At 37.3% G+C, this 22,871-nt stretch overlaps 1 protein-coding gene across 3 annotated transcripts; it reads left to right on the forward strand.

Moving 5' to 3' along the window:
• Positions 1-248: 248 nt before the first annotated feature.
• On the forward strand, positions 249-11,795 carry LOC113760860. Of its 3 annotated transcripts, none has more exons than XM_027303593.1 (13): positions 249-590; positions 1,334-1,402; positions 2,821-3,259; positions 3,478-3,839; positions 5,523-5,608; positions 5,700-6,187; positions 6,343-6,861; positions 6,935-7,754; positions 7,867-8,097; positions 8,180-8,304; positions 8,951-9,034; positions 9,111-9,373; positions 10,446-11,795. In XM_027303593.1, exons 1-13 carry the CDS (start codon positions 522-524, stop codon positions 11,436-11,438), a joined length of 4,548 nt encoding a protein of 1,515 aa, XP_027159394.1. In that variant the 5' UTR covers positions 249-521; the 3' UTR covers positions 11,439-11,795. The 3 variants fall into 3 exon arrangements, with proteins under 3 accessions (XP_027159394.1, XP_027159396.1, XP_027159397.1); XM_027303595.1 differs by having other exon boundaries at positions 8,951-8,989; XM_027303596.1 differs by lacking the exon at positions 249-590 and having other exon boundaries at positions 1,332-1,415.
• The last annotated feature ends 11,076 nt before the right edge of the window (positions 11,796-22,871 follow it).

A 22,871-nucleotide genomic window follows, 5' to 3' on the forward strand; every position in this document is an offset into this window, starting at 1 on the left:
TAGAACAAATAAAAAAATAGTAAATTATATTATGTCCTATAAACCAAACCATTACAACTTATCCCTCCTTACATTTTGCGTTTTCTGAGAAATGGAATTTAATTTGCTACAGCACCCTTTATAATTATATGAATTACAATTTTCTACCCACAAAAAGACGGACACCCTCACACACACACACACAATACATATATATATATATATATATATATAAAATATTATATGTACATACCATGTTGTTTGGGATATAGTATACACGCACTATTTTTACTACCACACAAGATTGAAATTGAAGGAGTGGGTAAACATTTGGAATTGGAGGCTGATTTTTGTGAAGACTTGGAGGCTGATTTTTGGCGAGGTTGCGTAATAGCTCATCTTCTGCTCTCTTCAATCAGCGAGACAAAAGTGTATGCTTTTGTGTGGTGGTGTTGTTGATGCAGCTGGGTCGGTGATGTTTGATCCATCATCATCGTCGTCGTCTTCCTCCTCTTGTTTGTGCCTGTGTCTCTGTGTCGGCGATGGCTGAGCGAAAACAGCAATTCCTCCAAGACTTATACAATGCCACCCAAACTCTTTCCCACCCCAAGGCACGTGAGATTTTTATTTCATTTCTTTTTTTCTGCCTACTCCTCCTCCACCCTTCGCTTCAATTAGGGTTTTAATTTTAGCAACTACCCCCTCGAAAAACTTATACCCACCCCTCTCCCCCAACCCCCCCCCCCCACCCCGGCTCCAAAAAAAAAAAAAGAAACTAATTCACAGAATAAATCCATGCCTCGTTTTATTTTTATTTTTTTATAATTCATGTTTTCCCTGACGATATGTTTCAATTCTAGTACTAATTTTTAATCGCCTTCAACTTTTCTCCTGATCGTAATATTTGTTAATCGATCACAATTTTTACCTTTTTGTTTGGGGTATATGAGCCTAAAAAGTTTCAATTTTGATTGCTTGCTCTCACTAATTAATGACTCTTCTGCACTTGTCTGGATTATTTTTTTTAATTAATTATGGTTCTTGTGGATTTACCAGTGAATCATCCTCTGTAATTGTAAACTCATCTTCTTTCTGAGTTTCCTTCTCTCTCCACCTTCTCACCTGCACGCCTTCTTCATGCATATGTTTGTGATTGGGCTTTTGCATTTTGTCAATCTATTCGTGGAAGAAATTATTGACCAAAGAGATACACAGTAGACATCTAATAGGAGTGTTTTCTTCCTCAAAATTTCTGATTTTCGATGCTAAGATTGCTTTAGTTTAAAGGCCCTTTACTGCTTTTGAAGCTTTAAACTGGGCCAGCCATTGACATTTGATCGTATTGTTGTAATAGATCACACCAATTTTGAGAGGAAACTGTCGGATGCGAGGGCCTGTAGATGATTCTGACCATGCCAATATGGTGAGATAACAGGGTAATTACGTGCTATTCATTATACTCCTGGCTCTGAATTCGTAATTCATATATGACAATAATTTTTTTTTTGGGCTGAGGATCCTACAGATCTCATTCATGGATTCTCATATACGCTAGCCAGAGTATTTTGTTTTTTGCTACAGTAATGATAATTTGTCAAATTCAGTATGCCTCTGCCTGAGTTTTTCTTTTGAAACTGTCACAACGTATTCCGAAACTCTTCCTATTTACATTACTTAGTGCTTTAAGCTGCAAAAGGGAAATTCATTGTGTTTTATTTGCGTTTGCATGTTTGGGTTGTCAGTGTTATTACATGGCTTTGGAGTGGGGAAGTTGGGGTGTGAGCAGAGCATGTCGTGGAAGTGAAGGGAATTATTCATAAAGATTTAATTTATATAATTGTAAATTTCAAAAGTGCCTTTAACTTACAGACTACTGTAATGAGATCTCTGTTACATATGGAGCTTTCATAATCGAGGACTGAAGCCTTCGATTATGATTTAGATTTCGGAGATAGCAAATAGCTCATCTTTTCTAGGAGTATCCTTTACCCCTTCAGTTGATCTGAGGGTATGGTGTTGATGCACAAATTGCTATTTTTAAGGACAATACAGGATACTAGTTCACTTCGGGCTAAATATCTTTCTTAACGGGTCCGCCTTCTCCGCTTGTGACTTGAACAGCTATCCTTTCCTTTAAAAAGGAACTAGCTGCCAAGGAGACTCATTTATGACGCTGGAACTGCCTGCAGAAAACTGGCTTATCACATTCGACTCCGGTGTACACCCGCATTGATGCAGTAGAGAAAGAAATTTAGGTCACCAAAAACTTTTGGTGCTTGACCAAGATTGTTTTGCATACTATGGAAAATACCATCGAAAGAATAGGAGGAAAATAGTTGGGACGACAGTGCAGTACTTGTTTTTATCTTCCTTGAAAGGAACGTTTTTAAAAAAGAGATGCAAACAGTAATGTGACTTTGAAAAAGAGAGAGAGAACATGAAAGGAGCATTTTTAAAGAAGAGATACAAACAGTGATGTAACTTTGAAAAAAGAGAATAAGTGTAACGTGATTGCACATAATCCAGAAAGTCTGGTGCAGTTGCAAAAGCATGCAGACATCATCACAACAGATTTTTGATATAGAAACCTTCTATAATTGGTTTCCAGTGTGTGTGTGTCTTTCTGTTCATCATGGTTACATCTGGTTTACAAGCTTTCATCATAATGATTTTCTTGTTTAATTTTGGTTTCATGGTGCAAGCTATCTACCTTCCTGGAAATCTTTTTAAACTTTTTTTCCTTGGTGATGCCTGCTTTTTTTTTCCACTCTCAAACTTGTTCTTTGAAATGATGTATTTTTCCATGCTTATTTATTTGTTTATTTTGGTTGCTTCTTGTAGGTCCATTCCCAGGTTGACGAAAAATATAGTAGTTATCCTAAGAATCTAAATTCTGATCATATAGCAGAAAGTGGAACTTGTAACGTGTGCTTTGCGCCTTGCTCAGCTTGCTTGCATATTACCCAGCACGAGATGGGATCAAAAGTCGATGAATGCTCTGGAGAGGCTTCTGCTGAAAATGCTTTAAGTTTCTCTGTAAATGATGCTTTTCCAAATGAAAATTTTGTGGAATGCGAAATTGTGCGGAAGAGTGATGGTTCTAAAAATGTATATTGTGAAGCTACAATGAATTCTGACGTGTCTGCAACATCTGAAACTACTACTGTATTTCCCAAGGTTGAGGATTCAAAAGGTCAAGAAGACCATGATCATGTTCAATCATGTATTACTGCAGCTGAAGATACTAAGTTGTCCAATTCCAATGATAGAAATGAAGATGGTATGGATTTTCCTGGTTATCCTGTTTCTGCTAATAGTCTAAGTGCTTAAGAGAACGTAATCACTATTTTTCATCAAACTTCTTCTCTTTTTCTGGATTTGATTTGTGTTCTCAATGAGAGACAGTAACTCCAGCTGGCAAACATAAAATACTGAACTATTGTTGAAGAATTTGCCTCTCTGTATGCTCACAAGCTGATTAATCTTCACGAAACTTAGGTTTGGTGGAGACTCCATCAAAGACTGCAGGAGGTGTCACTCATTTGATGAAAGCACGGGGGAATTGTTCACATCCTACCATGGACAAGTCTCGCTTGCATGAACCAAGTCCTGATGGTTTGAAAGACAATTTGTTAGCATGCCCCGGTGGCCATTTGACTTCGTTATCCACAAAGGCTGTATCTTGTGGTCCTACTGATAGCATTTCAGCTGTAAATACTGTGGATTTTGTAGAAAAGAAAGAAAACATTGACAAAATTGACAGAGTTATGAGATCGAGATCTGTGCATGATGCTGTTGAAAATTCTTTTGAATCACATCCAATGGATGAGAGTGATGACTCTGATATGGTGGAGCATGATGTAAGGACAGCTATTCTTTATGTTCTCTTGTAGGTGCAGGGCATTTCTATTATCTAAACCAGGTCCCTTTCTGATTTGCTTGTTGGAAAACTCTTGCTTCTAGTCGTAGTTGTTATTGTTTACCTGCGATGCTTCTCATAGAAAATCTGTTGCTTGTATATCAATGAGCAATGACATTGCTTCTATTGCTTTTGAAGTCATTAGGTTGAAATTTCAGTTTTGGAACTTTTGATGTGCTGAAATCAAAAGATTTTCCGCAGTCCATGAAAGACTTCCATTTAGGTGTAGCTTCTGTAGCTTATGCCATCAGATTGACATATTGCCTATACCCATGTATATCCCGATAGTGCAATTCCTTGCTACCAAGAACATAGAGTTGCAGAGAGAGAGAGAGAGGAAAACTTCATCAGCTGTTTAAAAGTAATCTTTACTGTAAAAAAAAGAACTGTTTAAACTGTATCATTGACTCTCTTTCTTTCATCAACTATTTAAAACTTTATCACTGGGCTTTATCCAATCTTTGCCTAAACTATATCATGGATTTTGATTTTGTATTAATTTTGCTGATAACTATGCTAGCCAGTTTGCAAATGTTGCTGGTACTGTAGTATGAAATAAGGACGCATTTGTAAGTTATTCAATCTATCATTTGGTCCTCCCCTTTGGTGGCAACATCAGAAACTATATAGTTGATAGTCTGGACATCAAACAAATAACTCTAATTACGTGTTGGTGATAGAATTGTCTAGAATATGTTCTCACTTTGCACATATTTGGATTTGTGTTGAGTTGTATTAAATGCTTTGGCAAGTGGGTTGAAGGTGCATGTTATTATATCCAATTTGGATGCTTGGAAATATATGGATTGGTATGACTTTGCTTCCATGAAGTTTTACGGTTGTGTCAGCTTGGATGCTCATTGTGGAATGTAATAGCTACACTTGAGCATAAACTACGTGGTAGGGCAACATGTTAATCCTAAACGGATGTTTTAATGGTACTAATTAAGATAATTGTACAGTTGAAGTAGTCCTGTCAATTACCACTTTGGTGAATGTAGAAAGCAAAGTTTTGTTTCTTGAATTGTCAGAAATAGGAATTGAGCGTACAAAGTGCCACAACCCTAATGTAATGGTTGGTTGGAAGAAAAGTGACAGAGAGAGAGAGTTATTTACTTTTGTTTTTGTGCTTTGCATTAGTGGGAAAGTTGCATAGCTCTCCTACATCTTCTTACAGATTTGTGTCCTGCAAAATTGCATGAGAAGTTGTTAAAACCCAAAAGTACCATTGCTACTACATAGGTAACTAGTTTGAGTTTTATATGGAAGGAAAGCAATATTTATATTAGTTTACCTAACTCTTTTCTGCTTCACTTTCACAGAAAGTTCTTTCAATGTTCAAACAAAGCCTAATAGTACAAGGCTAAATAGTCCAAAAACTCTGTCATACTGTCAACATTTTCTTTTATTTTTCTTGCTTGGGCATTTGTTATTTTCTCAAAGTAGCATGAAAATTTTTAATTATTCTTGTATATGTCCTATTTCATCACTACTTTTGTACCATGGTATGAAGTTTCTTGTCGCTGATTTCCATACTCACTATAAGTTGGTTATTTTGTTTAATTAGAGTGATTAGGGTTTTGACTAATGTTAATTGAATTTATACCTTTCCTGCTGGGACCAGGTAAAAGTTTGTGATATCTGTGGCGATGCTGGTAGGGAGGATTTGCTTGCAATATGCTGTAGATGTAGTGATGGAGCTGAGCACACGTAAGACTGACAATGACATTATCTAACCCTTCAAAAATTTCTCCACATTTTTGTCCCTGTGATGATACTTATTCATTAGCTCTTGTTTCAGCTATTGCATGAAAGAAATGGTGGATAAAGTTCCTGAAGGTGATTGGCTCTGTGAAGAATGCAGGTTGGAGGCGGAAATGAAGAATCCGAGGCAAGAAAAAGTTTGTAGTGTTGATGCAAGTGAAAAAATTAATTCTTCTGGACAGGCAAATCCTGAAAATGCAAGCTTCGCTATGAAGTCTGAAACAAAAGGTTCAGATGTCGTGGGAAACAAAATTGCTAATGATCCGCCAAGTGTGAAAATTTTGGGCAAAAGACAATCTGATGATGCTGAAGTTTTCTGCGCAGTAAAGAAGCGTGTCCTTGAATCAGATATTGGTTCAGCAAAGGTATCAACTTCTAGTGGAGCAGCAGCAATTTCTTGTGATAGTTCGTTTAAGCTTTTGGATAGGGGGAAAGCAAAGCCCACCCAGCATTCTTCTAGTGTTACTGTCTCAGCTCATGATACAGCAACCTCTCCATCGGGTTCAAGATTGCACACTTCTCAGGGTAATAATCAATCCTGGAATAACAGGTTTTGGTCTTTATAGTCTTCTACATTTCTTGCAGGTTCTTTAAACTCTTTGCTGTGAAGCTTACGGTGACGATATCTTTCTTCTTGCTGTAAAATAAACAATGGTACTGAACTGGTGACAATCCTGCAGGTCTTTTTATAAAGTCCAACTCATTCAATTCTTTGACGATGAAGCCAAAAATTAAACTTGTGGATGATTTTGTTCCTCAGAAGCAGCGATCAGTTAAAAGTTCTGTCTCTCTTGAAAAAAAGGAAGGAGCTGCCAGATCAATAAGCAAATCTTCGTCATTTAGATTAACAAACTCAGGCCGTCCCAACATTGGGGAATCAAAAGTAAAAATGATATCTCCGAAATTTTCTCGTATTCAGGAAACTAAAGGGTCAAAACATACCAAAGACAGGAACTTATTTGAAAAGAAGAATTCCTTCACATCTCAAAAAGTGTCAGGCAGTCTGCCTATGGCTAATCCTGGTGCTCTTGCAGTAAAAAATGATCAAAAGCTTGTATCTTCTGCTGAACCTACTTCACTTTCTTCTGCAAGAAACTTCCATGACACAAAGGCTATACAATCTGAGAGTAGGTCAATGATACTGTCAAAATCCTCAAGTTTTGCTGTTCGTACAGGTTCAGAACCGCCTGTTTCTCTAGGTATGGTCTGAATCTTGTTTATGGATGATTTCCTTCTGTTTATTTCTGCCTTTAATTGGCTGTCCTGTGGCAGGTGAACTGAAAAGGCAGGCATCAACTAATTCATTTGGAGTTTCATCTTTAAATGGAAATAGCGGTCATGATATGAAGCCTAATCAAGGTAGCCCAGAGGAGTACTCATCTAATTCTCTTTCTGGGGAGAGACAACCTTGTAATCTCAATGAAGGTCTACCAGATAGTTTATGTCGGGCCTCTCGGCCAAGGGAATCGATAAATTTTGGTGAGAGAACTAAAGATGGTAGCTGGACTCAGTCAAGGCAGAATAGTATGATTTCTGGAAGAACCCTGTCTTGCCGAAAGTGTAAAGAAATTGGTCATTTATCACAGTCTTGCACTGCTGATCATCCTGGATCGCCTGCTTCTGATACAACTGCAGCAAAAAATCCAAGAGAGATGGTAGAATGTAAGGATAAGCTTAAGGCTGCAATTGAAGCTGCTGTACTCAGAAAGCCTGGGATATACAGAAAGCACAGGGTTTCTGACCATTCCGATGATTCATCTCTCCTAAAGATGAATTCCGAAATAGCTACTCAGGATCAGGTATTGGATTCAAGTAATCAGGGAAATTTGTGCAGTTCAGGAGAGATGCAAGAGGGGTATATCATATTGGGGAACTCGACAACCGACTCGTCTAAACAGGAAACTGTTGACGATATTGTGCAGCAGTTTCCCAATCTTTCAGTTGAAGCTTCTACTTCCAGAACTGCAGGTGTGTTTCCTATTGTCCCACTGGAGAGATCGTCTTTGGTAAGAGATGTTCCAAATGGGGTCTCACCGGCAACATCTACTCTGTTGAAAACATTGGCCATTCCAGATCATGAGTACATATGGCAGTATGCTTTTAACCTTTACCCATTAGTTTTAATTTCTGAAAATAGGCATTAACATAGGAGTTCTTTTGATCTGATTGTGGGTTTTCTCCTTGTAATGATTTTTCATGGGCAGAGGAGTATTTGAGGTTAACAGAATTGGAGAACCACTGAATGTTTTTGATGGAATACAAGCTCATTTGTCAACTTGTGCATCACCCAGAGTTCTTGAAGCTGTGAACAAATTTGCCAATAAAGTCCTCCTAAATGAAGTACCTCGGTTGACTATGTGGCCAGTACAGTTTCAGGACAATGGTGTCAAAGAAGATAATGTAGCACTTTTCTTTTTTGCTAAAGATCTTGCGAGGTTGCATTTTGAACTTATCAATTCTACTGATTAGCTCAAATAATCGTACATGTTCTTTGATCTGATTTATTTTGTCTCCCAGCTATGAGAAGAGCTACAAAGTATTGTTGGACAATATGATGAAAAATGATCTTGCGCTTAAAGGAAGTTTTGATGGTTTTGAACTCATGATATTCCCGTCAAATCAGCTTCCCGAGAAATCCCAGCGTAAGGATTAGTTTAGTATTTTCCTTATGGCTAGCTATTGTTCGTTCATAATGTATCAAATATCTATATGTTGAAAATAACTAGCATCAAGAGTTGTTACTGATGTAATGACTGAATGATTGTAGTTTGGTTAGTCCGTTCTTGTTTATGTGTCAATGTGAGGGATCACTTATTCGTCTAATAATCCCTTCTGTTCAAAATGTGTAAATCTTTGTAGGAAATTTCATCTATTATGTATTTGAGCCAATGCCATCTTTGTAAGCTTTGATCCTGATTTTCTTTGCTACAAGTGTTTTATTATCAGCAGCAGAAAGGAAAGCTTATTTCCTTCACACTTTTCTGTCATGTGCTTTATGACATCTGATGGATGTGGTCTACATCTCTTAGAACATGAACTCAAAGAAGGATATCATCATTCCACTTCTATTTTGCCCCTATAACAGTCTGCTTTGAAAGTTTCCACCCACTGTTCTCGCTTTTTCTAAGCATTTTTTTTTTTGGGGGTGGGGGGAGGTTTGTGGGGGTGGTTTTGGGGGAATGGGGGATTTTTTTTTTAATAGTATTCTTCTCTTTCTTATTTATCCATGTAACAATTTACTTGGAAGCTGTCCCAAAAAAATATGATTGCATTGTCTACTGCTTGTAGGTTGGAATGCACTGTTCTTTCTGTGGGGGGTGTTCAGAGGTAAGAGGACTGATTGCTCTCATAAGCCAACTTTTGTTTCTCAAGGTATCCTCACTTCTATCATGTTCTTGCCCCTGAACTCATGCTCACTTTGGCCTATAAGAAAATGGTTTATTTGCAGGTAGCAGCAAGTCATTAGCATCTGAGGAGGCAGTTATGGAACTGCCTTGTTTATCATCATCTCAAGCATTGAAACAAGGTTCTGATGGCAAAGTGTCTTCGGAAGTCACAAACAATGATCCTGTACTTAGTGCGGAGCGGAAGGATAATAAATTGGATTCCAATTTCTTTTCTGTTGTACAAAGTAGCAATGCAAAATCATGTGGAGAAGCAGCACAAACCAGCACATTGTCCGACGAAATGAAACATACCAGTACCTCCCTGGTATTATCAATTTGTTTTAGATAACCATATTCTTTTTCGAGCAAAACATTTGTTCTTTTTCTTCTTGATATGATGATTGTTTCTTTTTTTCCTTGTTCTTCCTCTCATAACATGCTTGTGCATCTGTGTGCACTCACAATCATAGGGCCTGAGTATGCAAGGATGTGGTATTCTTAGCTAGAGCTTATGTTGGAAATTTTCTGTTTCCATCTTAGCCACATCACTTCAGTATATTAACTGTGCGGATATCCAAAGCAACCGAATTATATATTCAAAAGGAGAATATTGTGAAAGGAATGGGCCCCTCAGACTTAATCTATACTATTTCTGCAGAGGAGGCAACAGCTTGATTTAATGCAAACTGGCTGGACTTGCTGGAAAATTTTTTTTTTTTTGAGGATAATTCTAAAGATTTATCTCCAAATGTTATGTTTTGTTTCTCACCTTTTCTAGATGCCCTGCCATAACATTAAGTCACCTGATGTGGCAGGGGTAAGGTTTTCTTAGGTGGAGGTCTGGTTTGACTTAACAGAGAGATTAAACTTTGAACTGAAAAAATTACTACATTGATCATGTATTGTATATCAGTCGGTACTTCTTCTTTTGGTGAAAGTGTTAGTCTTGATTGGGGGATACATTCATTGTTGTTTCAGCACAGCATATCTTCGGACACTCTCTTTCCCTTATTTTTACTTTTTATTTCTGCTTTTTTTTTGTTTCCCTGATCCTTTTTCTGTTGTTAATTTTTCATTTTTCTTGAATTAATTTGTTGGCCTCATTGAAGTTTGTTTACTTTTGATGTTTCACTGTAATTTTGGGGAGAACTAGAGAGGAGGATGGATAGTTTGACAAATTTTATTGGAAAATAAAGGTGACAAAGACAAGTCTGCTGCTTGTTAGTTACTATTGTCAAGACATTGGATAAGATGACTTGCATTCCGCACTGGGTCTTGTCTAAGTAATATGTTAGTAGGTTTTGTAAGACTAGCATTTTCCTTGTTTGTTCTGGTAATGTTTAATGTCCAACATTTATTGTTTTGTTCCTTGTATAATGTTCAATGTTGCCCTTCAGGAAGAGGGTGTTGAGTCTGACCAGATGATAGAGCAAGAACTCCAAACGTCCGCTGAATCTACTCAAAGAGTTAGTGGTTTCTGTAGAAGTCAGGAGACTCCTTTGGACCAGAATTCTCATCTTAATCAACTGCATGCTTCGCATTATTTTGGTGAATCTCTCGCTTGTGCAGGTGGGATAGGTTCAGTGGGAAATATAGGCACCGGGGACATATCGGAGAATATGGGCAGTACTCGACATCAACCTCGCCCGGAAGATGGTTCGCTCAACAAGGTTTCCTCCTCTGGTATTCAAAATGAAATTGTGAAGGACAACTATGGGAATTGTCTACTTGTGGATTGTGGGCAGAGGATGCCACAGGCTGCTTATGCGAGCAGAAGTCAGGTGCAATCAGGGGTTGCTGTTGACAATATTTCCATTGAAGAAGTAAGAACAAGCAAAAAACAGAAGACTCATGTAGAGAGTAGTTCTTCGAGTGAAGGCTTAGTTGCAGAGATTCGTGGTGGGCATTCTGGCTTGCCTGTTCAAGCTACTGGGAGTGACGAAGCTTTTGATGGATGTGATCTACAGAAAATCAAAGGGAACGCTGAGAGATACTTCTTCCCTGTTGATCCTGAACCAGGGAAGGATGTTGGGTTGGTTGGGAAGTTGATGCAATGGAAGATGAGTCGTTCAGAGGAGGATCGGCTTCAAGACAGAGCTCCAAATCTTGAACTTGCTTTGGGGGCTGAGAGTAAGCCTATGACACAGGGTACTCCAATGTTCTTGGTTGGGAAAGGAGGCAAAAAGATCAATCAGGACCATTGTTCGAGTGTGGCAGCTGCCAAAGGAGATGAGGAGGATATATCGGCCTCACTCTCCCTTTCTCTGTCATTTCCGTTCCCAGACAAGGAACAAAACATGAAGTCCTTGTCAAATAGCGAACAGCTCATGCCTGAAAGGCGACGCGTTAATACTTCGCTGCTGCTCTATGGGGGCTTAAGGGAGAAATAGAGAGTAGATGCTCCGCGTGCCATGCCCGTTAATCTGCTGCAGGGAGATGTCGGTGGGTGTATCGAGCCATGGGTTCTGCTGTAGAATCGCATCGCATCTGTTGATAAGACGTGCAATATGGAGCTATAGTTTTGTTAGTACTTTCCTTTTCCTTCTATAATATTATAGTTAGATGTTGCAAGAGTATAACCCAGCCGGAGCCCAGCTCTTTGTATATAAGGACGACGAAAAACAGGAGCGGTAGGATTTCCAACAAACATGTGGTGTTGAATGCGCCGCGCCCTCCAGAACAAAATAAATAAAATGATAATACCAAATTATACAGAGGGAATGAAGAAAGAGATACTTGGAACAGTAGTTTTACTTTGCTGTAGGTCTCCCTTTCAGAGGGGGTGTCGTGCCCTAATTTTGGGACATTCCTCGTCTTCTCTCTTCTTGCTAATGCTGCTTTTCTTTTTTACTAGGAGGCATAAACCGTGCTATGCACGGTGGAAAAAAGGATGGAGATGCCCAATTTAATAAAATAATTTGTACTAATTCAAAATGGATAATTAATGAAATTTGTTTTTCTTGATGGAATTAGTTACAAATAAACCAAAAAAAATATTAAACCAAAATTAGAGTAAACTTTCATTTAAGTATGTAATCATATAAAAAATAGTAAGTGTCATTCTCATTAAAGAATCAAAATATTATAAGACTCCGTCTAAGTTGTCATTTGCCCTTGCTATTTCAAGGTTAGGTTGCATTATAATTTAATTACGAGTTCAATTAATTTCCTAATAATGTAGCTACTTAAAACTTATAAGCATCATTAGGGGTTATATTTTACTATCTTTCCATGCTCTCAGATCATTCCCAAAATTAGAAAAAAAAAAAAGGAAAAGTGAAGGAGGAGAGTTAATAGAGTGGTAAGCAGGAAAATGCAAAATAGTAAGGGCCAAAGTGAGTAAGAAAATAAATGAATTTGACTTTATATTATTGATAGAAACAAAATACTTCATCCCATTTGACCTTAAACAAAGGTATAACAACCGCATAATCAATGTTTCAATTCATATCAACCTACAATAAGTTTCCTCACTTATTAACTTACAAATTGCATACAACAAATCTTAAACCTGAATAACATCCACCATACTCATGGTTAACTAAGTACTATGGCTGATATCAAAGCCCGTACATAAATAAGATAATATCACATTTGTGAAACACTATGGCTGGGGCCTTGCTTAAAAGAAGTAATAACAACCAGGAATTGCCGAGAATCCAGCCAAGCAAACTTATTGAAATGTTTGACAGCAATCTAAGAGCCGTCATCTTCAAGCTGCCCTTTGTAGACAAACATCGGGAGCTTTATCTCCTTGTTCTGATACAATGTATTCAACTGAGAATCTTGTAGTCGCCACCTTCAGCTCATGTAAACTGCATTCTTTAAATGATGGCAGTTTCATAGTCTCATTTTCTCCACATTGCTCTAAAACCCCAGAAGAAACAAATCAGAAAAGGGAAACAAATATTACATTTTTATACATTTAACAGAGTTTTAAGAATTACCAAAATCAAAGGAACAAGCGATGTTGGATTTGAGGTTAGAAGGCCACCAGCAAAAGCCTAATTTAGAGCAGTGAGCTCCCATTGGAATGAAGACGAATAATACTGAAAAACGAATCTGGCAATTAGGTCAAGAAAACAGACATAAAGAAATATCACAAATGGATAGAACTAAATCATAGGGACATAAAATGTAACAAAAATTTTCACCGAGCAAGTCAATTCAAGAGCCATTGCAGCAAAAAACTTGTAAAAAAAATGTGCAAAGAAGTCACATACGATCAAAACACAAGGACAAAGCACGAGAAGCAAAGGACAAGGGTAAATCCAAAAAAAAAAAAGGCAAAAAATATCATGCTTCTGCAGAAATCCTGCAGAGGCTATTTCAGAACTTCAAGGAACAAGCAAGGAAAGAGCAGAAAATCATTACCTGTTCCATTCCGCCAGATTGTGTGCTCATATGTCTTTCACATTCACAAGTAAGTTGAGCAAGTTCTTTCTGTTGACTAAAAGTAAGGTAAATAAATTACACGGACAATCCGTTCCACAATCAAAATAGGCAAACTACAGCTAAATGGTCATTCATAGCCACATAACCTTTGAAATCCTTATTGAATTGTATGTGCATAAATTACAAGTAAATCATGACGAATTCATGCTTGAAATCATGAATCATCACCACAGAAAGTAAAAAAAATAATGAAGAAAAAACCTGAGAATAAAAACGTATTTGAAGGAAAGCATGGGGAAAATATATTTCAGAGAAAATACTAATTCGGCAACTTCTAAGGTAGAGATGATGCCGGAAAGAGGCATGTCACATCAGGAAAGGCACATTTGACACGGCCACAGATGCAGCTTCTCCAACCCAGTAAGTCGTAACAATCGTAAACCTGATTCCAGTTACTCTAATAAAATCAGGAGCACGTATAACATAGCACAACAATTCCTTTCCATCAAGAGCATCAGCAACCCGGAGGTTTAGGCTAACACCCTGCAACACTGACAAAGTATAGTCCAAATGTGTAACAGAATTGAAAAGTTGATAATGCAACAGTAAGCATCCAAATTCGGTTTTAAAAAAAAATTTATGCTGGCAACAGATAAGGCAATTAGGTGCGGTGGCTTAACTACAAAAGGCAATTAATATATAATTTTTAGAGTCAAAACAAAAAAATAATACATAACCTCGCACCGATTCGAAGAAGCAAAGCTCTAACTGAAGCAGTACGTATAAATAGCAACATAGCAACTCTAGGCTAAAAAGCACAGAGCAAAACAGCAACACAGCACAAAACAGCTTCAATATCTCGAGGCAGACGCCATAGGGTTTTTTTAAGAACCACAGAAGCAAAGTAAGCATAAAGAGATGCTTAACGCATAATAAGTTCAAAAAGTTACAACTTACTATGCAATAAAGGAAGGCAATATTTACCTCAGCTCTATATCTCAAGCCCTCCACAGCATTCTTAGTGAGCAATGGAAATGGAGCTATAAAATTGGAGTCCACGTTATCACTTTCACCGATGAAGGATTTAATATCTTCAAACATGTCATTCTCCTCAGGGGACACCTACTCAAGATCAAGTAAGAGGGAGATAAGAAACATATAAGAAAATGATCACAATAATTTTAAATGCATTACCATAATCACTTTAATCATATTAGGGGAGACATTATTCATGTGCTAACATATATTAGGAATTCTGATATAAAAAAGAACAGCAAAACATAGGGGCAAAACCTATAGCACAATTTAATATTTGATATAAAAAACAAAAGGCGTATTTCAATATGCAATAAACACAAAGAAAAAACTGAAAACCAAAACCATGATTGCGAAGGATGACAGAACTTCTACAACATGGATATATATGAGCCAATGATTTACAGAAGATTCTAGTCAATATTCAAGCAATCCTATTGTTCATCAGTTCTGCTTGCAAAAAAATGAAGATCAACCAAATTCAATCTGGAAGTCAGGGTATAAATTCAGTTACAAAAGTAATTGCAATTTAGTCTTTAGAAAATTACCAGAGAGACAGATGCACCAGTGTTATACGCTCTTCCAGTATGGCCAATTCGATGTATATATCCCACAGCACTTTGAGGCATCTCAAAATTTATGACCTGCAAGAAAGAAAAGAATCAATACAAGTCGATTATCAAACTGACAACCTCATCAGCCACAGACACGTAGATGATATGCAAAGCAATTCCTGTATGGAAGAAAGCTCAAGGATAAGATAAACAACATACATGGAAAAGCTCAAAATTTTCACTCAATATAGTAACATACTAATTACTAATCGTGCAACCATCCACTTTGATTGTAATAAGAAGATTAAGTAGATATATGCTGTTTGAGTATCTCCAAATATATAATAACCTATGCATAATGATACCTGCGCTTATCGAAAAAATCACACAACAAAGTAAAGATATTGTAACAAAGAATAAGATACTGCAAGATGACGGCTAGAATGTGGTGCAAAAAATTTTAAAAAAAAATCAAGTGTCAAGAAAAAATGTATTTTAGAAAAGCAGCCGACCGTGTGAACATTACAACACCAAACTCTGCATCAAAGGCTAAGCCCCAAAACAGCACAAATGCAGCCTAAGCGTTACAGACGCGCAAGAGTCCAGAGCATCAAACAGCAGATGCGAACAAGGGAGATAGAGACACAGAAAAGCCTTTAAAAGATAATAAGAGTCCCATTTTTTTGGACGCCGAAGCCATAGAGTTTTCCAATAACACAGGCGAAACAGCAGATTAATTGACAACGTTCTAGATTAGAATCAAGGCCAATTTTAATTTGATATGAAGTGGGAATACCTGCTCCTAGGATCTTCTACCTTTTTTATTTTGAACTATATTTCTCTTTTAAATAATGATAAAACTTGGGTAATCATTTGCAACCCAAAAAAAAAATGGCGTGATTTATTAGCTCAATGGATCTACCGACTCTACAAGCAATCATATGAAAATCTTCTCTTCCATTAAGTTCGTAAATAACAAAATTACCTCGGTTTCGACCCACAAACTCCTAACCTCTTGTAATTAATCACATTGCTAACCATAGCCATTTTTCTTTCAAACAAAATTCATCAGAATTCTGAAGTCATTTTAACACCGTTTTTTTGAAGTTAAGAATTATCTCAACCCAAAAAAACAAAAAGAAAAAACTTTGGACCATTTTTTTATATTCTTTTTCATTAAGGTCACGTATTAGTAATAGAATTGTAATAATGTGAGCATAATAAAGGAACAAAATCAAAATTATAAGTCAAGAGCAGCTGAAAACAGTAAATTCAGTTCCAAAAATAATAATAGTATACATTCCATATGACCAAATTAAAATTAAAATGACAAACTTTAGCTGCAGAAAAGAACTATATAAACTAAAATCAAGTAAAAGTAATCAATCCCCACAAAATTTTTACCAAAAAAAATAAAGGAAATACAGGCTGGACTATAAAGACAACAGAATTTCATCACTTATCAGGAAGTTTCATCACCCCATCAAGAACGTCGCCTATGGTTGGCACAGAACCTGCTGCACTAACCCAGCATCAATTCATTCCAGTATCATGTTTCTGTGGCTTAGGCCAGCATTGGATTTTATTAGCCGAATCTCCACTGAGAAAATTAAAAATCCAATCTCCAATCGCCACATTTTAAACCATATTTGATCTTAAATTAATCAGGAAAATAGTAGTATTGGTTGAACATGCAAACAACCTCGGCTACTCCATGGAACACTTGCTATTATCCCATCCCTAAACGTTTCTACCTTCAAAATCTCCATTTTTCGAGCAATGCTTATTCCCTCTATTCCCCAGAAACGTTATTCACCAGGCCCCCTCTGACACTTACAGCAACAAACAGTTGCAGCAAAGAACAGGAAAGGAGAAAAAGCCCAAAAAACACCCAGTACCCATGTCAGAAAAAAACCTCATTTTCACAAGGTTTTTACTCTCCCATTGAAACTCAGAGAACCCAGAAAAGAGAATATCTAGAAACAGCATATAGTGATTTAGAGATCCACTCGGGTATTTTTACAAACATGTGGTGGGTAGATTTGAAAGCTGCATTAGGGCAGAGAATTAACATGGAGGGTATTGCTTCTTCTGTTGGGATTGTGGCAAAAGATAAGCATTTGGAGAAGAAGAAGAAGAAAACTTAGAGCTATAAGTAGTAATTGTTGGAGAAGTAAAACGGTTCAAGTGGGTCGGGTTGGTTAAAAGAATCGGACCTTTTCTTGGGTAGCGAGGGTGAGTTTGTCGGAAGCGTCGGAAAGGGAGGCATCGAGGGACTGAAGGTCGGCAATGATGGCGTCCTTCTCGGTGAGCTTGTGACGGAGAACAGACGCCTTTGATTCGAGGAAAAATAGCAACTCTAGACTAAAAACTGCAGAGAGAGGCACAACGAAGCACGATCCAAACGGCGGAGGAGGAGGTGATCCAAACAGGTGGCAAGATCGAACCTTTCCCGAGAGCAAAATAGGAGCCAGTTGAAAAAGGAAATAAAGGGAAAAAAATACAGGGGAAGCTAACAGAGAAGACGGCACCTCAACGTAAAGGAAGAACAAGGAAACTTACAACGGAGGAGGAGGAGGAAAACCGAATGCCCCGCAGCTGATCTGGACGACTGAGACCCAGTGAACGCGAGGGACAGAGGTTCGATGGTCCTTGCGCGCCTGGAGAAGGGGAACAAAGAACAAAAACATCAGTTCCAGGCTAAAGATTCACGCAGGAAGCTAATGGGAAAAATTGCACCTCACCGGAAAGGAAAAATGAAGAAAAGGAAGAAGAAGAAAACTCACTACGGTGAAAGAGGAGGAGAGCCAAATGCCTGGAACACCGCAACCCAGAGAATGCGAGAGACCGAGGCTCGCTGATACCTGCGTGGTTAGAAGATAACTGGTTAGCTCAACAGGCTCTCGTACCAAGGCTCAGAACAGCCGGATAAGCAGCAGAGCAACATTGCCCAAAAGAAAGAGAGAGAGAAGACAGTGGGGAGAAGAGGCATGTGATACTGCCAGATAGAGAAAGAAGTCTATCGACGCAGCAGACAACGCAGCAGGAGGCACATGGATACCGGCAGAGGAGAAGAAGCGCGCGATGCGCGAAGAAAACAACGCTCTCAATCACATGCGCGCGGCACGTGAGAGGACGACGAAAACCTCCAGGTCACCACAGCCCTTCACTCTTTATCTACTTATGTTGAAAAAAGAGTTCAGACTGACATGTACAGATTGTTATACCCCGAACCTCAGTTTTTTCTTTTTTTTTTTTCTTTATTGGGTGCACTTTTAGATCTGCTTCTTCGATTTATGTTTTGATCATCGTATGGATCAGTTAATTAGGTTTTTTTTGGCAAAACAAAAAAGAACTTGTTGTACATGTCAAACCGTATCCTCTTTACTAAGTCTACGATTTCTCAAAATCAATTAAAAATATGGAGTTTAAGGCAAAAATCGATATTTTTGTAAAATTAATTTCGCTTTGTGACGAAGTCTGAATTTGTAGTTCAAGGAGTGCAATATTAATTGTATTGGTTCGAAAATTTTCGATACAAATAAATCTTTGTTATTAGTGCATCAATCTATTTAATGTTTCAAAAACTAAATAAAATTGGCTACAACTTTTAGTTTATTATTTGCAACTGTTATCACATCATCTAATGATAGAAAATTGCGTAGTAATTGAAATTATATACAAGACTGCTAAATCTAAATTCTAATATATAAATAATAGTTGCATAATGATGCACAATCAAAGTGTCAAATGAATATTTATCATAGTTAGGCATATAAAAAAAAAATAAGCCTAATGTTCAATAAATAAAATTGATTCGAAAGAAGAAAAAAAAGTAGAACCATAGGCTAATATGTTCTATTTTTAAATTTCAAGCAAAGCATGAAACTCTTTCTTATGTTTATCCTTGAATTTTATATGTAGCTTGCATGACTAAAAAAGTCGAAGCCATAGGCTTTTCCAAACTCTTCCAAAGTCATGCAACTCTTTCTACTGGATCCTTCCGGTGGTAAGAATAAGGGAATCTTTCAAAAATTTCCAAATAAAATTTTAACCCCTCTTTGGGCATGGTGGGGTTATTTTTATTAACAAAAAAAATATAAATGTTGCCCGCCCTGTCCATTGGACCGGGGCATGCTTTTTTCATTAAAAAAAAAAAAAAAAAAACTTGGGCTCGGAAAGGCCAGGCATAAAAGTAGAAATAACCCGTGTCAAGACCACATTTTTTTGCCTTTCATTTTTGAATAATATGTTAGAGAAATCAGGTGTTTTCTTACGACTTTTCTTTACGTACTCTCTCTTTCTCTCGCTCTTTCGAAATATGAATTTGAGCGGAAGATTTAGGATATGCACAGGTCATTTGTGATATAACTGTTTGCTGTGATTTTTGTTTTTGTAATCTTCAAAGAAAATTTTTTTTTTAAAAAAAAAGGGAAAAATGGTCAATTTCATCCCCGAACATTTTTATTAAAGTTGATTTAGTTCCTAAATTTTAAATTTGATCAATGTAGTCCTTAAACTTGATTTTTGGATCCAATTAAATCGCTCCACCACGGTGCCAACACCAAAAATCAATCGTGCTCCTAATTTATTAGCTGACCAAGGGTATTTTGGAAACTTCAAGTGGGTTTGTGTGAATTGAGATATTTTTTAAAATTTTTAGGGTACTTTTTAAATATTTTAAATTTGCTTTACCCTCCCTCTATCGTAGTCCTTCCTACTAGCCCTCTCTTCCCATCTCCACCACCTCCTCTCCTCTGCCACTTTCCCTGATCTCCACCACCACCTTGCTTCCCACACCAAACCCACCACCCTCTCCACTCCCTTACCACTACCCCGCTGTCCCCCTTCTACTCACCCATCAACCACCATTACCACCACATTCCCCTCTCTTCGTTTCCCAACTCCATCGCCAAACCGACTTCCTATCATGGTTCACCAAATCGGCTGATTTCAAGTTGACTTGTCCGAGTCATAACTGGAATAGGAGGCATTGGTACGATACCAACACTCACATCGACGTTTGACTGGAATCCGAGTTGACTCAGATTGACTCGGCCGATATTAACCAAGTCAACTTAGATCGATAAGAAACCAGCAGAACTCACCGAGTTTAGCTGAGTCAAATCGCAAGTCAGACAACGAAATCACCCACATGATTTTCTTCTTTCTCCTACCAGTCGCCATCCTCATTCCATCACTTCTGCTAGAGCAACCCCATCATAATTAGTTGAGGTTTCTTGAGGGTTATGGTTTTAAGACTCGTAATTTTGTTGGGATTGATCCTAATCTTCAGCTTGAGAGTATGAACAAGAAGAATTGGAGCAAATTTTGAAGTATGATGAATCTAGGGTATAGAAACAGTATGGATTAGAGGAGTATTAAAGAGAGAGTGGGTTTTGACGAGGAGGATACTAGATGGACGGAAAAAATAGAGTTAGTGAAATCTATTGCCAATGGATGTGCAGGAAGAGATGCGAATGGACCGGAGAAGATGAGAACTATTTTTTCGGAAGGAAATTGGAAAGGAAGACGAGGATATGTTTATGTGGGGATAGTTTTAGGCTTAATTATAAAGTGCTCGCTATAATTATGAATCAATAGCAAATTTCCCTTATATTTACAAAAATCTTTTGCATTTTAATACTATAAAATCAAATAATTAGAGTAGCATCATTTTTTTAAAATACTTACATAGTATCTATGTTAATGTAGGCTTTTATCAAATTTAATTTGATAGTTGTATTGGTAATAGTATTTTTTAATTTTAGTAATTTTTCTAGAATTTTTAAAACCTTTATATGCTATAACTTGCGTATCACTTGATATTTAATTGATATATTTAATTGATATGTCATGACCGATGTAGAACAACAGCGACTGCCACCCGTGATGTTGAACCATGCTCACTCTCCTTCCCCAGTGTATTGTGCTATACTCATCATTAGCAGTAGTAGAATATACAAGCAAATTCTTGAAACTTTTCTTTCATCTGAGTTTAATTCATTGGTAATTAAACATTCACGGGACCTTACTTACTTTTACAATTAATATTCATCCTAGAGATGATTTGACTTCTTATACATGCTTGTGTATGTATTGGATGTAGATCAAGGGTTACAAGTTGCTCTAGTTCATAGGATATGTGGTTGCACACAATAAGGAGATTGTTATATGAGCTTGCCGTGGAATTTGGAAGAAACGCAGAAATTAGCCATCTCCTTCTCTAATGGCGGATCTCCAGCTGCTATCTTGAGAACTTGCATGTTCATAAGAGATAAGACTAAATAGCAAACTCCAACAACCATCATGTTCAAATGCATGAAACTCCAACTTACAAACACATAGCCAATCTTTAAAATTTATACTCCAGTTGGTCTTAGAAACTTTCCACATGGTATATCCTCTTTTTTTTTTTTTTCTTTTCCAGATATTTGTCCATCAATGCAGAAGAAAAGGAGTTCGAACATGTTCAAACTTTCATCTGTAAAAAGCTCAACACCTTCACCATCAGAACCTAACCGATCTTCTTGATAATAAAATTCCACCAAGTGGAATCGCTTGGCAGTCAAAATTTAGCTTTGGAATAAGAATCATCGATACCGGAGAAGATTAAAAGCAATTATGTAGTCATCACATTCCATAGCATGTTGATGGGTTGCTCAATTGTTTGATTGTTAGCCTGAGCATGTTGCCCATGACAGTGAATTTGCGGCTGATGAGAATGTTGACAAGAATCATCTCCACTTGCCCATGAAGATGGTCGGAAGGTGCCATTGGATGAGGAGGTGGTGGGCAAAATGGGGCGGTGGTGATGGCTGGAGTTGAGAGAGTCAATCGGCGCGGAATGAGAGATAGAAATGCAGCAGCACGTTAGGTTTAGTTGGAGAAGATGATATAATTATTAAAAATTGCAAATTTTGGTCCTCTAGCTTTTCCTTGTTTTGTGTTTAGACCATTGACTTGTAATTCTTATAATACCTAGGCTTTGATATGGTGGTTACTTTTGTGCCGGAAAATTTCTAATAAATTTAAATTTAGGGACTAAAAACACCCAAATAAAATTCAATGAATGATGACCCAAGGCAGTGAGATTCAAAGAGAGAGACATTCAAGGAACAAAGATCAAGACATGGCAGAGGCAGTGAGATTATGCATGATCAAGGCAGTAGGGAAAGGATGTGATAAAATCAATATACGGTTTGAAAACAAGAAGATGATGACCCAAATTCAAACCGGAAAAGGGGATAATATAGAGATAGCTGCTATTATGGAGGATATCCAGAAAATGACCTTATGGTTTCGAATGTACTCTTTTGTGAGTTTGAACGAAGATACTTATAGTCTTTGCTACAATTTGAGCAAAATTGCTCTTTTGAATTTTTGTGACATGGAGTGAAACTACGCCACTCTATAGTGCTAAATGCACTTTTGTAAAGATAGGAGCCCTTGCTCCAAAATTGTATAGTTTTGTGATGATATAAAATTTCTAATGTTTCAGAAAAAAAAAAAGAATGAATGATGAAATTGGTTTAAGAAAAAAAGTTGACGGACTAAAATGACCATTTTTCCCAAAAAAAAAAAGAAAAAAGTGCACCTGTAGTTACCAAATTTTTTGAAATCTCGATTTTTTTTTGTTTTGTTTTTGTTTTTGAAGCCTCGATTAGTCTACTAAACTATTTTGGTTTTTTTGAATATGAAGTGACGAAAATGCCCGTACAAATTTAGAGCCATGACTTCTGTTTATTTGAAGAATGTTTCCTTTAAATTTCATATCAAGAGTGAAAATGCATCATTTTAAATGGATAGGATTATGTGCAAAGGCGATGCATAGTTGTG

This window comes from Coffea eugenioides, chromosome 2 (genome assembly GCF_003713205.1).
Source record: "Coffea eugenioides isolate CCC68of chromosome 2, Ceug_1.0, whole genome shotgun sequence".
NCBI classification, from domain to species: Eukaryota; Viridiplantae; Streptophyta; class Magnoliopsida; order Gentianales; family Rubiaceae; genus Coffea; species Coffea eugenioides.